Source organism: Corythoichthys intestinalis, chromosome 22, assembly GCF_030265065.1.
Source record: "Corythoichthys intestinalis isolate RoL2023-P3 chromosome 22, ASM3026506v1, whole genome shotgun sequence".
NCBI lineage: Eukaryota > Metazoa > Chordata > Actinopteri > Syngnathiformes > Syngnathidae > Corythoichthys > Corythoichthys intestinalis.
Window position 1 is genome coordinate 31,153,758 of NC_080416.1, and position 14,955 is coordinate 31,168,712.

At 37.3% G+C, this 14,955-nt stretch overlaps 2 protein-coding genes across 3 annotated transcripts in view; one reads left to right on the forward strand and one right to left on the reverse strand.

Moving 5' to 3' along the window:
• si:ch211-57n23.4 (immunoglobulin superfamily DCC subclass member 3) overlaps window positions 1–10,075 on the reverse strand; it is a 56,965-nt gene extending 46,890 nt beyond the window's left edge. The window contains exon 1 of the mRNA XM_057828114.1: window positions 9,957–10,075. Coding sequence (XP_057684097.1) covers window positions 9,957–10,005 — 49 coding nt within the window. The 5' untranslated portion in view covers window positions 10,006–10,075. The remainder of the gene's footprint in view (window positions 1–9,956) is intronic.
• Window positions 10,076–13,175: 3,100 nt separating this feature from the next.
• The window catches only part of stx12 (syntaxin 12), a 39,404-nt gene continuing 37,624 nt past the window's right edge, over window positions 13,176–14,955 (forward strand). The window contains exon 1 of one of the 2 annotated variants that reach the window (XM_057828132.1): window positions 13,176–13,307. The gene's annotated coding sequence lies outside the window, so the exon portion shown is untranslated. The remainder of the gene's footprint in view (window positions 13,308–14,955) is intronic. The other variant, XM_057828131.1, reaches the window with a different exon arrangement.

Here is a 14,955-nt window from a genome sequence, read left to right on the forward strand (position 1 = left end):
CTTCACATCACACACAGGCACACTGAGCTCGACCAATTCATTCCACAAGCGTTCGGAATAAATTAATTGCAAAACCGAAAAGGCGCGGGTCAAAAAGGCATATTGAACCGTACAGGGCGAACCGTTGAACTGCTATTTCCTACACAGTTCAGACAGCTGATGGTGTTTGGCGTCGTCATGTGGATCAATTGTTGGGAACATCAGACACTACTCCAGAACTGTCTATTGATTGTGATGATTCTAGCAGTGTACTTATTTCAGAAATGGTTAGCTTACCGGATGTATCAAAAATACCAGAAATGTCTAGCTTACCGGATGTGTCAAAACTAAACAATCCAGCTGTAATTGTGTCTAATTCAAACAATGCAGAAATGGAACCTGCAACGGTATCGGAGCCTGTTTCCACAAGTGAAAAATCGGAAGTGACTGTTGAACGTTGTTATCCTGCAAGTGCCTGCTAGATTGGATTCATAACTAATAAGTAAGATAGGAAAAGCATGAGGTTCTTTTGTTTTTATTTCTGGGACATGTTATGTAAGGAAGAAGGATTTGTAACATATTTATGTCACACTGCTGTTGCCATAGTTGTGCCCTCTTTTTACTTGTAAGCAAGTACTTTTCTTAGCTACTTGTACCTGTACTATAAGTAATTTTTTGCCCCTGTATCTGGACTTTTACTTAAGTAAAAAAAAAGTGAGTACTTTATCCACCACTGAATCTCACATCTTAGACATAGACATAGTTTAGGTTAGTCATTAAAGTGATCCTTTTGGTAAGAAATGTGTTTTGCATCCTTTGGTCAGCTTCCCCGCAGGTTCAACATCCACCGTCGAGATCTACGTCATTGCTTCGACTAATGTGTCACATCCTGACATGAGCATCTGCCCCCTCCCTCTAATGAGAAATCTCTGATATAGCAGATGTAGTAGGATTGTGGGTGCACCAGTCAGCTGTCCCTGAATGAGTTGATATGACCCAAAACACCCCCCACCCAGCTGATCTCAGTGGTAATGAAATTCAGGGCTCCCAAGAGTGACATGCATTGCATTTTCTGGCTTATCGAACACATGGCGTTGCAACCTGGGAGGTTGAAAGGATATTTGGTGCAGAGTTTATGAGTGATGTTAACAGTGATGTTTATCACTTTTCAAATCCAAATTCAAAACATATCTGTGAAATGATCATATCTATCTTGATCCTATGTTGTTTTGTGTTATGATTTCTATCTTGCTATGTTAATCTACCCAGATTTTGCTTTTAATTTGTGTTTACTTTATCTTTATTATTATTATTGGTACGAATATTAACAAAAAGGTTACTGTAGGATTTGCATAGACAGCTTTCTCTGAACCAAAGAACTTTAGGGGAATTGTGTGTGTGTGTGTTTTTTTTTTAAACTTTCTTTACATTCAACATTTATTTACTTACTTATTAAACTATTCTTTATCTATCTTTGATAGAGGTGGACTGATATGAGATTTTCAAATGCCGACGCCGATATAAAAAAAAAAATTCAGCTGATTGCAAATATCCAAAGCCAATTTTGTAAGCCGATATTTGAGGCCGATATACTTTTTTTTTTTAAAGCACGTAGATCATGAAAGGCTATTTAAAAAAAATATATTTATACTTCAACAGCTTTAAATTTACAATGATCATCTGAGACTTAAACGATGAATTCGGTCTAGTGCTCCCAAACCTACAAACCCAGCACTTCTTTTTGTGATTATACACACTCAGCAAGAACAGTACATTAGTTTAGAATAATTTAACCCACCGGGATGTCACGACAAGATGTAAACAAGTGAGTTTAAGAGGATGCTCGCCATGCTAAAGCTAACACAAATGCTACGCAAATGCAACAAGATAAATTTACATTAAAGTTACATTTAGAGTGTTAGGATTACTCAGTAAACACTTTAAAAGGCTAAAGCAACATTGGGGTTAGAATATTTACAGAACAGGCAAGCCTGAAGCTTCCTGTAGCAGCCTGCCTTGAAGCTGCTGCAGGGTCCTACCATCGGTTAGCGGCAGCCACAGTTGCCCACATCGGTGCCGGATCAAAATCGTTTTTTATCTTTTTTTTTTTTTTTTTTTTTGTTAATCGACTGATGTTGGGAAAAAAATCGATGTATAGGCCGGCCGATATATCGGTCGACCTCTCATTTTTGTATTATTTCTTTTTATTTACAGTGCTGTTGTGTTGTATACTGTCACAATTTTGCGGCCTCTTCATGAGGTTGCTTTTGAACAAAAGATTTAATACCTCAATAAGCTTTTAGTTGGTTAAAAAAGTTTGGGTTTCTTTCATCTCAAAAAAAAAACAAAAAAAACCAAGCCTAAACAGATTCCTTTTGCAATTGAAAATGTGAAAATGTACCCTGAATTCCAATGTTTAAAAACAGAAGATACATTTGGAGTAGAGCTGCAGCTATCAATTATTTTAGTAGTTGATTAATCTATCAGCTAGTTAGTTTGAATAATCGAGTAATAGTAATTTATAGTTTATAGTAATAGTAATTTAATGCGTTGCAGAATAAATCTTAGGAGATGTAAAACAAAGGCGCTCTCAAAAGACCATTAAATGCGAATACAAAATAAAATTCCAGACTGTTTCTTCAAACAATGCAAGATTGCATTTTCATTTAAAAATAAATGAAAACACCTGAGCTAAGCCTCAAATAATATAAAATAAATAGATAGATAAGTAAATAAATGAGGATCTAAGTACAACAAAGAAAAATTGGTTAACTTGCATAGCAAAAGTCCGCTAGCTTAAATGCTTTAAATACTAACGTTTTTTTTTTGTGTTTTTTAAAAAAAAATACTCTTAAGCAATCGTTCAAACACATATCCCCCCTCCCCTGCATACAAAAACGACTAAATAAACCTATAAAATAAATCACGAATGCATAAAAATGACATATTACCTCAAACGAAAACTTAACAGGGAGCACCTGTATTCGGCCATGTTAAATGAGTTATGTCATAATCACTGTTGCCACTAGAGAGCAGTATATCTACCCAAATCAATAAAACTAAATGCAAACACTTTTAAAACAAACCATTACAACCCCAATCTAATTAAATGAATACTCAAAGCAACAAAATTTGATTCGAACCTATTTTCTAATCGAATTACTCGAGTTAATCGAGTAAAAGTTGCAACACTTATTTGGAGTGACCAATCTCTATTTAACAAATTTACAATGATGGTGAAACAGCACAGCTTTTGTTGTAATTAAGCCAAATTTTTCAACTGCACTGCCCCATATAAAAGTCGGGTTTATTATTTTGCTGCTCTTGCATATTGCTTGATAAAGTAACCAATACATTAACAAGGAAATATTACAGACTGTGATTGTTGCTGAGCAATATCAGGGAACAAAATGCAAAGTATTAAGAATACTTGACAGGAGGTTGACTGTAATGAACTGTCCGTTCATTAGCTTGATTGATTGAGACATGCTTAAATTACGGCTTAATGAGTAATTTGCTTGTCAACAAAAATGTGTGGCAGTGGCTATTTTGGTTTAATGGAGCATTTACTGAACGGTTATATTAGCTTGCATTGATTGTAAAGAAGAACCAAGTAAACTGTCAGCTGAGATTTGTGCTTTTGCGCATTAGCATTGATTGTTGCTTTGTTTCCTTTCCAGATTGAAGCTCCAACTCACGAATATTGTGCAGCGATCGGGCCATTTTCAATATCGAGCAAGGACTAATAATGAGATTTTATTAAAGGAGGGGGTTGTCCAGCAACCCCCACGCTAGCACCCTATGCCTGTAACCCCGAGCCCCTCAGGGGTCATGAGAGAGTCAGAAGCAAGGAGGATGGATGTGTAGACTGGGGGAGGTAGTTTGTGTCCAGCCAGAGGTACTCATCTGCTATTGTTTGGCTGAAGGCTGTCCCTGAACTTCACACATTTGACCACCACGCCATACAAAAAAAGAGAAATGAATTGTGTGAATGCTCAACTTGACTCAACAAGACTGACTGGGTTTTATCTCACCTATCCTGAAACTGGATTAGGCCCAAAGTTTTTGATGCAGCGTTTAAATACCTGACAGACGTAAAACAAATGAAATCCTACGATATTTTGCTTTGATAACTCTGTTGAAGTATCAGTTGCAGTTTAAAAAAAAAGATGTGAATGGATGAATAGGCATGAAATCCATCGCCTCAGGGCTTCTTTCTTTATTCACTTGATGGGTGTTAAACTCTTGTTGCCGTGAGGCCCTTTCCACTGTGTTATGCAAACATGCTTAATGCGATTGTTGCTACCGTGGGGGGTCCGTCATGGATCTTTTCGCCAGCCCCATTCATAACCGTTTAGGTGGAGTTCGGTGTCTGTAAATGTTATTGTAATATTAATGCTTGAAATAATACTCTAAGCATTCTGAAAGTGATGCCAAAGTTCTACTTGATTCGAATTTTACCTACCGTAATTTTCGGACTATGCTACTTTTTTTCCTTCATTTTTAATCCTGCGGTTTATAGTCCAGTTCGGCTTATTTGTTGATTTATTTGGGCTAGTAGGTAACACTTTATTTGACAGTGGTGTCATAAGACTGCCATAAGACCGTCATAATTATGACATGACACTATCATGGGCACTAATGAATGCTTATGACAGCTGTCATTAAGTTTCTTCTTCTCAAATTATGGCACTTACTCCATTTATGTCCTGCTTGGATCCTTTACTTCCATTCAAAAGTGAGATAATTTACCAGATAACACTAAATGACATCTATTATAAGCATTCATAAATACTCATGACAGTGTCATGTGATAGTTATGATTGTCTAGCAATTAATGAAACAACTGCAACAGTAACTGAAGAAATAATTAGCATAGAACATGAATTTATTTGATAGTCTAGTGCGGCTTAATGTTGATTTATTTGGGTTAATAGGTAACACTTTCTACCAAATACCTTAACTAGCAATTAATGAAACAACTGGAATAGTAACTGAAGAAATAATTAGCACAGAACATGAATTTTGATTGCTATTCACATCTTTAGCGCTGCAATGCATTCTAGGAAGCATGTTGGATGACAACAGTGTTAACAGCAGGTGATAGCAGAGGTTGACTGTCTCCCCCAAAGGTAGCAGTGATGGACAAATGACGCTTCTTGAAGCAAAGAAGCTTTGCAACCAAGTGGTTCAAAGCTTCATGGTTGTCCATTTGGTCATATGCCAGTCGTTTGATGCCACTGTCAAATAAAGTGTTACCGGTTGATATCTTCTGTTGTTAATATCCCATAATACAGTGAGGACAGCTGCGGTTTATAGTCCAGTGCGGCTTATCTATGAACAAATGCCGTTTTCGTCCCAAATTTGGTGGGTAGCGGCTTATAGTCAGGTCCGCCTTTTAGTGTGAAAATTACAGTACTTTGTCAGTGTTGGGTGAGGACCACCTCAAATGCATTTCAATAAATGCCCAAAAGAAGCAGTCAACCTCTTCACCGCCAGTGTGGATCAATAAGGAACAACCTTTTCTGATAGAGTGATGGGGCTTATTGTTTTTCTAGTTTTAATCAGTTAAGTATTAGCTCACATTGAAGTTGCTTCAAGACTTGCTACACAGTTTATGGTGCCAGGGTGAGCGATTACTGAGTAGAAAGTAGGATGTTGATTCAAAAATACTCACAGGAGATGTGTCTTAATAATAGGTTGGCCACCAAACATTAGTAATATTGTTTGCCCTGTCACACCCTAATCTGGCCTATCTTCCCTCTTCCCATCTTATTGTTTACTCGTTGTATCCCCTTGGCAAATGGTGTCCCATCGGTAATTGTAGTCACAAAAAGCTTACAATGCTACTTACAGCAAAGTAGCATATGCAGTATATTCAATTATATAGTCATATACAGTGGTACCTTGACTTACAAACGTCTCTACATAAAGAATTTCTCGCAGCTCCGGGAGTTTACTGAACGTAACAAACTTATAGCTGCTCTGCCATTGGCTATTGCCTAGCATTCCTGGCATCCAATTGGCTAAGAGGGAACTCTACTGTATGTGCATGTTTATAGCCCAGCATCCTCTTAATTTGGGCCTGTATTCCAACAGTTTTACATGACTGTATTAACTTTTATTTCTTACTTTATTGTTGCTGGTTTTTTTACATTATGCACAACTCTGATTTTACTGTATGTTTATTGTGCAATAATCTAATTGTAACATGGAATTGTTAAATTTTTCAAAGCATATGTATGCATTATGAACGATTTATGTCTAAATTTTGGGGGGCTTGAAACGGTTGCATTTACATTGGAAACGCGTCTTACGAAACTACTTCCAGAACCAATTAATTTCGTCAGTAGGGAGACCACTGTGCCGTAATTTTTTGCACTACAAGGCGCCACCCACCAAATTTGACAGGAAAACGATATTTGTTCATCGATAAGCCGCACTGGACTATAAACTGCAGCTGTCCTCACTGTATTATGGGATCATACGACTGTCAGAAGACCAAATGAACCATCGTGGTCTTCAAGAAGCTTCATTTAGCCATCATTGCTCCCTTAGCGGAGAAAGTCAACTCTGCTGCCTCCTACTGTCAACACTGTTGTTGTCCAACATGCCTCCTAGCATGCATTGCAGTGCTACAGATGGAAATAACAATCAAAATTTACGTCTGTGCTAATTATTTCTTTAGTTACTGTTCTAATTGTTTCATTAATTGCTAGTCATGGTATTTGGTAACACTTTATTTGACAGTGGCACCATAAGTCTATCATAATTATGACATAACACTGCCATGAACATTAATAGATGCTTATGACAGATGTCCTTTTGTGTCCTTCGGCAAATTATCTCACTTACACTCACTTTATGTCCCAGCTGGGCATAAATGGAGTTAGTGACATAATCTGTGAAAGAATATTTTATTCATGCTTATAAAACACATAACTGCTGTGAAACTATATTCATTTGTTAGACTGTATCGTTCTTGTGCTGCACATATATTCCTTTGAACATTTTACAATGGGTATCTGTTGACTGCCTTATCTGATTTGACTCCCTTTTGTACCAGGTAGAGCTAGTGCTCAGGGTCGTAACTCAGGATGTATTTCTGTGGGAAATCACCAGAGTTGGGCTGTAATAAGGTTCACTTTCGTTTTCGTAGAAGGTGTCGTTTCATAGTAAGCAAATGCCCTTTCTTCATTATATAGAGGCTAGATTTGTATTATCATCTTCCACTTCTGCATGGTCACAGGCTTGTCTGGATAACATTGTTTGTACCCTTGATATACATATCTTGTTTATCTATAAAGTCTTCGAAGCAGGGAATCCTTGGCTGTGTCTGATTCTTTTCTCTCCTTTGAGTTGATACTTGTCTTGGAGTTCAAAAGTAAACCTCCCTGACATAATCGTATTTAATTATTTCTTCAGTCAATGTTCCAGTTGTTTCATTAATAGAAACAACTTTTTTAGCGGTTTCCTACTAAGACCTTTGGATTTTGAGCCATTAAAAAGATTCAGTCAAAATCGCAACACTTACTTGGTGTAATTGATAAAGATGTTAAGATCGAGGGTTTTAAGTTGTGACATTGTGTCCCCACTGTGGATTAAATCAAGGGGTGTTTCGGCGAGTTTACCCTACCGTGGACCCGTTGCGAGAGGAGGGGAGGAGGTTTAGTGGCGACAGCCGTGGGCCGCTATAGGCAGATTACCTCCACACTCATGTTTAATAAGGTCTCAATCTGAGCACAGACTGGCGGTAGTCTTATGGAGATGAGGACGTGACGGTCAGGTCAGCCGACACAGAAGGAAAGGGCAGCCTATTGTGTCCATGGTGAGCCCCCCTCACAGGCTGTACCTCTGGTCAGCACGACCCACCGTCCTACCCCCTTCTTCACAGGTCAAAGGTTATTGACTTGAACCTTCCATTGTGGTCCGAGCTAAAGACAGCCTCCCACACCGTCTGCACAGCCCCCCCTACAGATATTTAATGCAAATCTTTTCTTTTAGAGGGGCGGATTTGAGTGACTATGTCTGGATTAAACAAAATTATGATAACCTCAGCAATTTTTACTATTAAACCCTCACATACAAATGGAATCATATATATTTTTGGAGTGTTCATGAGTCAATTTCGCACTGTTATGATATCTAAGCAAATTACACTCAGTAAGCACCAGCCTAACAGATTTGTTGGCCATGCTGAATGAGACTGTCAGGTGTTCTTCAAGTTCACTGCAACATCGCCTGAGCTAATTCCTTGTACTTCTTAATGCAGCAAATTTTATGTACAATAAAAAATATTAAATGTTTTTTTTCACTTACTTATTTTTCTCCCTTCTGTTGTTGTTTGCATACTATCCTCATTAAAATATGAAAACCTATAGATGTATGGGTGGTTTTAGTTAAAGCAGACACTGTTTTTTCATCTGTGTGATTTGATCAGATCATATTTGATGGTGATTTTATGCAGAAATGTGAGAAATTCCAAAAGGTTCAGATACTTTTTTATACCACTGTATATACATCATATCTTCCGAACCAAGCCAACATAAAAATTAAATTTTGTTTGAACAAATCCAGTTTCGAATGATATGGACACTTAAACCAGTTTTAGACACAAACACAAAGAATTTCATATATAATACATTGTTACCTCAACATACGATCCTTTCGACATCTGACGTAAAATTTGACTCGTCATTTGTCTCGACATATGACGACATGCTTCATATGCGAAAAAATCAACGTGTCCCAAGAAGGTTAGGGCAGGTAGTGGAAAAAGGAAAAAAGGTGACACTCACTAATACACTTTGCACTATCGAACTCTAATCTGACCTAACTTCCCTCTTACCGTCCTATTGTTTACTAGATGTATCCCTTTGGCAAATGATGTCCCATCTGTAAGGGTGGTCATAAAGAGCTTACAACATTATTTAAAGCAAAGTAGCATATGCAGCATAGTAGTTTATTTAGTCTCTACATACAAAATTTTCAGGTTAAGACACACCTCAACTGCAAATTAAGAAGGAAATGACAGAAAAATATGAGCATGGTGTGCGTGTGAGTGAATTGGCTCGACAATATGGCTAGTGTCCTCCGACCTCCGTTCGCCAGTTAAGGTGACAAAAACGCTTCAAGGAAGTCACCGGCTTCGTCAGGTTTTTAATCATTTATTTCAGAACTTGTGCAACACAACAAGGCTACTGTCCGCTGTAGCTGACGCCAACGATAACATGAAAAAAAGTAAAAACTTCCCACTCTAACACACCTCACTCACTCTTTGTCGTCAGTCACACAGTTCATGAACAGCATGCGAACCTTAGAACTTGATTTGTTACCTTATTATTATTATTTATTCTGATATGTATTTATAATTTTTTTGTTTTGCTATGTGTTATTGCCATTTGTAATTGTACCAGCAGTATTTATGAAGGATTTAGTACAGGTTTGGGGGCTTTGGAACGAATTAATTAAATTATAATGTATTCGTAAGGGAAAATCTTGCTCGATATACGACCATTTCAACTTAAAAACCAGCCACTGGAACGAATTAAATTCATATATAGAGGTACCACTGTATTTTCTTTTTAATTTCCCCTATCTATATCAATGTAGTCACAAAAAATATTTACAAACATTACTTAAATTCAAAAGAGTTCAATTTAAGTTGTCAATTCGCATTTTAAATCACAAGGTTCCATTGCCTCATAATGAGGTACATAAAATCAATCCAAATATATTTACACGCATAGAGAAATTGGCTTGGCAATTGTAATGCAACAAATTGAACTTTGAGAATTTGTTGATCATATTTGTACTAGCAAATAAAGTGTAAAATGCAACATGCAAATGAAAACTAATTTAAACTTTTAAGCCATTGATTCAAGTGGACATCAAAGCGTCATCACAGAAAATCCCATTCTCAATGTTCTGCAATAGAGCAAATTTACCAACAGTTTAAAAGGCAAAACTATACTTACTCAAAAACAGCAAAGCTGTGAAGCCAATCAGCAATATTCTTGGTTTCATTCTGGCGTGCGTCACTCCAATTTATGTGATGCCAAAGCTTCTGGTTCTCAAAAGTCTTCAAAATCAAAAGAAAGGTAATCCAAATGAAAACCCTTCTTCTTATTAGTGTATTCTTTGGTTAGGAAGCTACAAAAAAGTCTGTTTGTATGACTATAGCATTTCTATAATTTTGTATTCTCGATACAGGGACGGGGCCCGCTGAAGGCTGCTGGTCATGTCCAAAGCCACTCTGAGAATAGTGAGAGGATGACACCTCAGCCTGCGTCAGGCTCATTAGTTATTCGGCTTCATTGTTGCCGCTGACCGGACAATGATGCGGCGCCTTTCTCTGGCTGACGGCAGGTTGGTCTCTTCTGGACCAATGGCAGCCTAGTGGGGTTCGAGGGGTGGCGAAGTGATTGATAGTCATTTCAATGGAGAGCTGCCGGATAGTCGCGCTGACTTGGCCTGCTGCCTGATGGACCAGCTGTGGCCTGAGCTGGACACGCTGCTCTCCAGTCAGCTGTTGAGTGGCCTTTTGACCTTGGGTAGCTTTGATTTAGATAGCCAAAAATCTGAGGTGGGTAGAGTAACCAAAAAATTCAGTCAAGTAAGAGTAGCGTTACTTCAAAATAATATTACTCGAGTAAAAGTAGACATCTGAAAAATGTACTCAAGTACAAGTAAAAAAGTATTTTGTCAGAAGAATACCCAAGTAATGAGTAACATTGTGAGTAACTGCTTACGTTGTTTGATATTTTTTTTTCTGAACAATGGATTTTTTTTCTCAGCACAAAGTTATATATATGAACTGTTATTATTATACAGTACTATAACCTGTTACATAACCACTTTAAGCCAAAGAAATACAAAAAAAAAATAAGTCATTGAATTCTGGTGGGAGAAAAAAAATCTACAGAAATTAAGCGTTATTCATCCAAAGACCACGAGTGCCCTCTAGTGGCGGACACATATTTCCTATTATCGAACTGAAAGGATCATATCTCCGCTTTTCCGTGGTCAATCGCTGCCAAATAAAACTGGGAGAGAGATTAAAATCCGTGCTTTCAAGTCATGTTGACGGCGGCGCTCCGTGTCAAATACTTAATTTATTACGGTGCTTTAAAGACGTCATGTGATTAAACAGGCTGGCATGATCGCAGAAAGGCAAGTTTGAGTCTGATTGGTATAATGGAGTCATGTGACTATTGTTGTGACTAGTGCTGTAACGAATATTCGATTAACTCGAGTAATTCGATTAGAAAAAAGATTCAAATTTAATTTTGCTGCTTCCAGTACTCATTTAATTGAAGTGCCGTTGTAATGGTTTGTTTTGAAAGTGTTTGAATTGAGTTTTATTGATTTGGGTGAATACACTGCCTTCTAGTGGCAACAGTGAATATGACATAACTCATTTCACATGGCTAAATCCAGCTGCTCTCTGTTAAGACTAACATAAGCTAAGTTTTTGTTTGAGGTAATTTTTTTTTTAATGCATTTGTAATTTAGCTTATAGAAATATTTAACTGTTTTTTGTGGGAATAATTGTTTGAAACATTTGTTTAGAGCATTGTAAAAAAAACAAACAAACAAACAAAACAAAAACATTAGCATTTTATTGCAAATAAGCTAGCGGACTTTTTCTATGCAAGTTAGCCAATTGTTCTTTTGTTGTACTTTGATCCTCATTTATTGTTATTATTTTTTTATACCGTCTGAGGCTCAGCTCTAGTATTTCTATTTTTTATGTTCCTTATCTGATTACTCGATTATTCGAACTAACTAGTTCATCGACTAATCGACTACTATAAAAATCGATAGCTGCAGCCATAGTTGCGACGTCTCATTGGTGAAACTGGTAGACCCACTGTTGGCGTCTCTGGTAAGAAAAAAAATAAAACGTGCAAGTAAAGTAAAGTAAAGTAAAGTAAAGTAAAGTAAAGTAAAGTAAAGAAATAAAGTAAAGTAAAACTATGTAGATTAAAGAGGAAAAATGTAATGACTTGTGTAGCCCAAAAGTAGTGGAATACGACTAGCGTTTGTTCTTCACAAATCTACTCAAGTAAAAGTATGGCTTTGTAAAACTACTCTTTGAAGTACATTTTCTCAAAAAGTTACTCAACTAAATGTGACGGAGTAAATGTAACACGTTACATCCCACCTACCCACCTCTTCCACAAATGGCTGATCAGGCCAACTAAACTCCGATGGGTTTAGCCATGCTAAGCAAGCTTTGAATGGTTGTGCCCCGTCTGCGTGCCAAAGTATAAATACTGATTTGCAAGGAGTTCAACTCAATCTGTTACCGCTGTGAAGAATATCTCAAAATCGATAGCAGCACAAACGAGCACAAACTTAGCACAAACAAATGGCATGGGAGGCTGCGTGATTTCATCACTCGAAATTAATATCTCAATATACGCTATCATAAACGGTAGCAGCACAAACCAGCACAAACGTAGCACAAACGGCTGACACCAATTTTAGCCATTTTTAATCAAAATGGGGGGTTAGTTTACCTCAGCTTGACCTATAAAAGAATAGTTGATATCTCAAAAACAGTACCAGCAAAAACACATTTTTTTTTTCAGCCCAAACGAGCACAAACATAGCACAAACGAATGATATCATTTTTCTACAAATTTGCATCTGATGGGGGGCCAACTTCTCGTTGGTCAATCTAAAGAATGTTGAGTATCACTTCGTCTTTTATTATAAATTACTTTTCAATTAAACTTTACATGGACCGCAATAATTATTTATTTATCAATCACAATTCATAAACCTAAGGTAAAAAACGCCAGCTCCTCTTGCTTTCATTTTTCGGTTTGACACATAGATTTTATAATAGATACGGCTAGATGACCAAAACTGAATCGGCGACGTACGTAACTGACGGCCATCTTGCGTCGGATGACTTCTCTGAGCTCCACGGCAGCGGACAGCAAGGTGAGATTTTCTCCACTAAAATATTCTTAAATCGTTATTACGTGACTATGCCTCAGGCTGGATGTTGATTAAAAAATAATATCCGTTTTTTAAAGGACGCAGTAAATGTACTGTACTATCTCTAACGTTTATAAGAAAATAAACCGTAGACGCAAAATGGCCGACAAGGGACCATATCCGTCTCAGTTGGCTTAGAGCACCAATGGACATCTAGGCTAATAGGTATGATATCTATGGTTTGACAGGTCCGTTACTGACGTTCCACCCACCACACGTGACGTGAGCTTCCATGTGACTGACCAGGAAGGGCAGGATTTTTTTTGACGGCAAGGGAAACACAACGCCTATGTGTTCTTCCACGGCCAAATAAGCAAGTATAATATTTAATTCATACCATATCGAACGACATACTACGATTTAAAACCCCACAGTATCGGATAAACACTTAAAGATTCAATGAAATCTTTCATCGTCACGTAGCTAGAATGCTAACAGCTGAGCAGAGCTCTATTGTGTCTACGCAACTTTGCTTTAAATCCCCCGCTGTAGAATCGTTATATGGGCCGCGCTACGTAATGAAAATTTTCACACAATTGTTTTTCACAGCGTTTAAACAATTCTTATGTACTTGCTTTGATCATTGGATTTGAGGCATTCGCTAGCCAACGACCTATCGCTAGTTACTGACGAGCTGACCTCATTCTAAGTCCAATTAAGTTATAAAATCCTAATTGTTCCTCAACTTTAATGGGATCAGGCGTTACTATGTTTGTCACAAAAAGAAAGCTTACCATGTAAAAGCAAACCTTAACTTAGAAAAATAAAATCTCTGTTACTATGGCAACAATCGAACGATTAACACAAACATTTGTGCTGCAGTTAGGCATGTGCCGGTATAAGATTCTGACGGTATGATAACCTTCGGCCAAAATATCACGGTTTCAAGGTATCACAGTATTGCAGTTACAGCTCTAAAATATGTTACTTTGAGATATGTGGGTTAAAAAAAAAATCATTTGAACATAAGTATAATGTTAAGATAAAATAAAATTTAAAAAACAACAGAAATATTCTTAATAAAATTAAAATACAGTAAATGCAGTCCTTTAGGTGAGCCTAACCCACAACCACAGCTCAAAATTATTACCATCAGAACAAAACAATTTAATTATTTTCCTTAAAAAGCACGTGCGTATGACTCGTATCATGTTTACATTATACACAAACTCTCTTTTTCAACACCGACAGTTGCCAGAGATGAAAAAAACCAACATGTTTTACCACCGCAAGACACACTAAACACTAGTGGCATGCGACATTTCTGATTCTCAGATTATTCAAGGTTCCGCCGTGGAAGATTCGAGAACGATTCACAAACATCCAAATTCCGATTATTGAATTATACCAGGTAAAGTGAAATTAAAACACAGTCAGCACGGTCTTCGGGACGCAATGAGGAACGGACCGAGAGTAAATATCATGTTCAACTCATGCTGCTAGATAAAAAAACAATAATACCTGACTGTGGCCAACAGCTGCTACAAACAACGCCCAGTTGCTACAAACATACGGCCACATACGGCTACGGTAGATATCACATATATGTAGAACTAGATGCGAAATGACAGACGATGGCGCCGTTAGAACATGTACAGAGAACCAGATGCGAAATGACAGACTTGCCGGCGTTAGTAAACAGCCGCCATTTTAAAGCAGTAGACTTCTGTAGAAGGCGCTGTTGTAGCGTACCTAATTATCTTTTTATCTAAAATACTCCTAAATCGGTAAAATCTTTACTTGAATCTATCTTTAAATGATGGAACAGTTTTAAAACTTTGACATGTCGAAAGTGGACAGAAGGGAAATTATGGAATAACTGGAGCAATTTTAACAAATTTAACGGTTGATTTACAACATTAAATTAATTGAATGAAGTTTAAAGCTGCTGATACAGAATGGGGACTTGAGTATTTTATTTACTGTTTTTAACTGTTAACTTGATACTGAAATATTAGTTTGGTT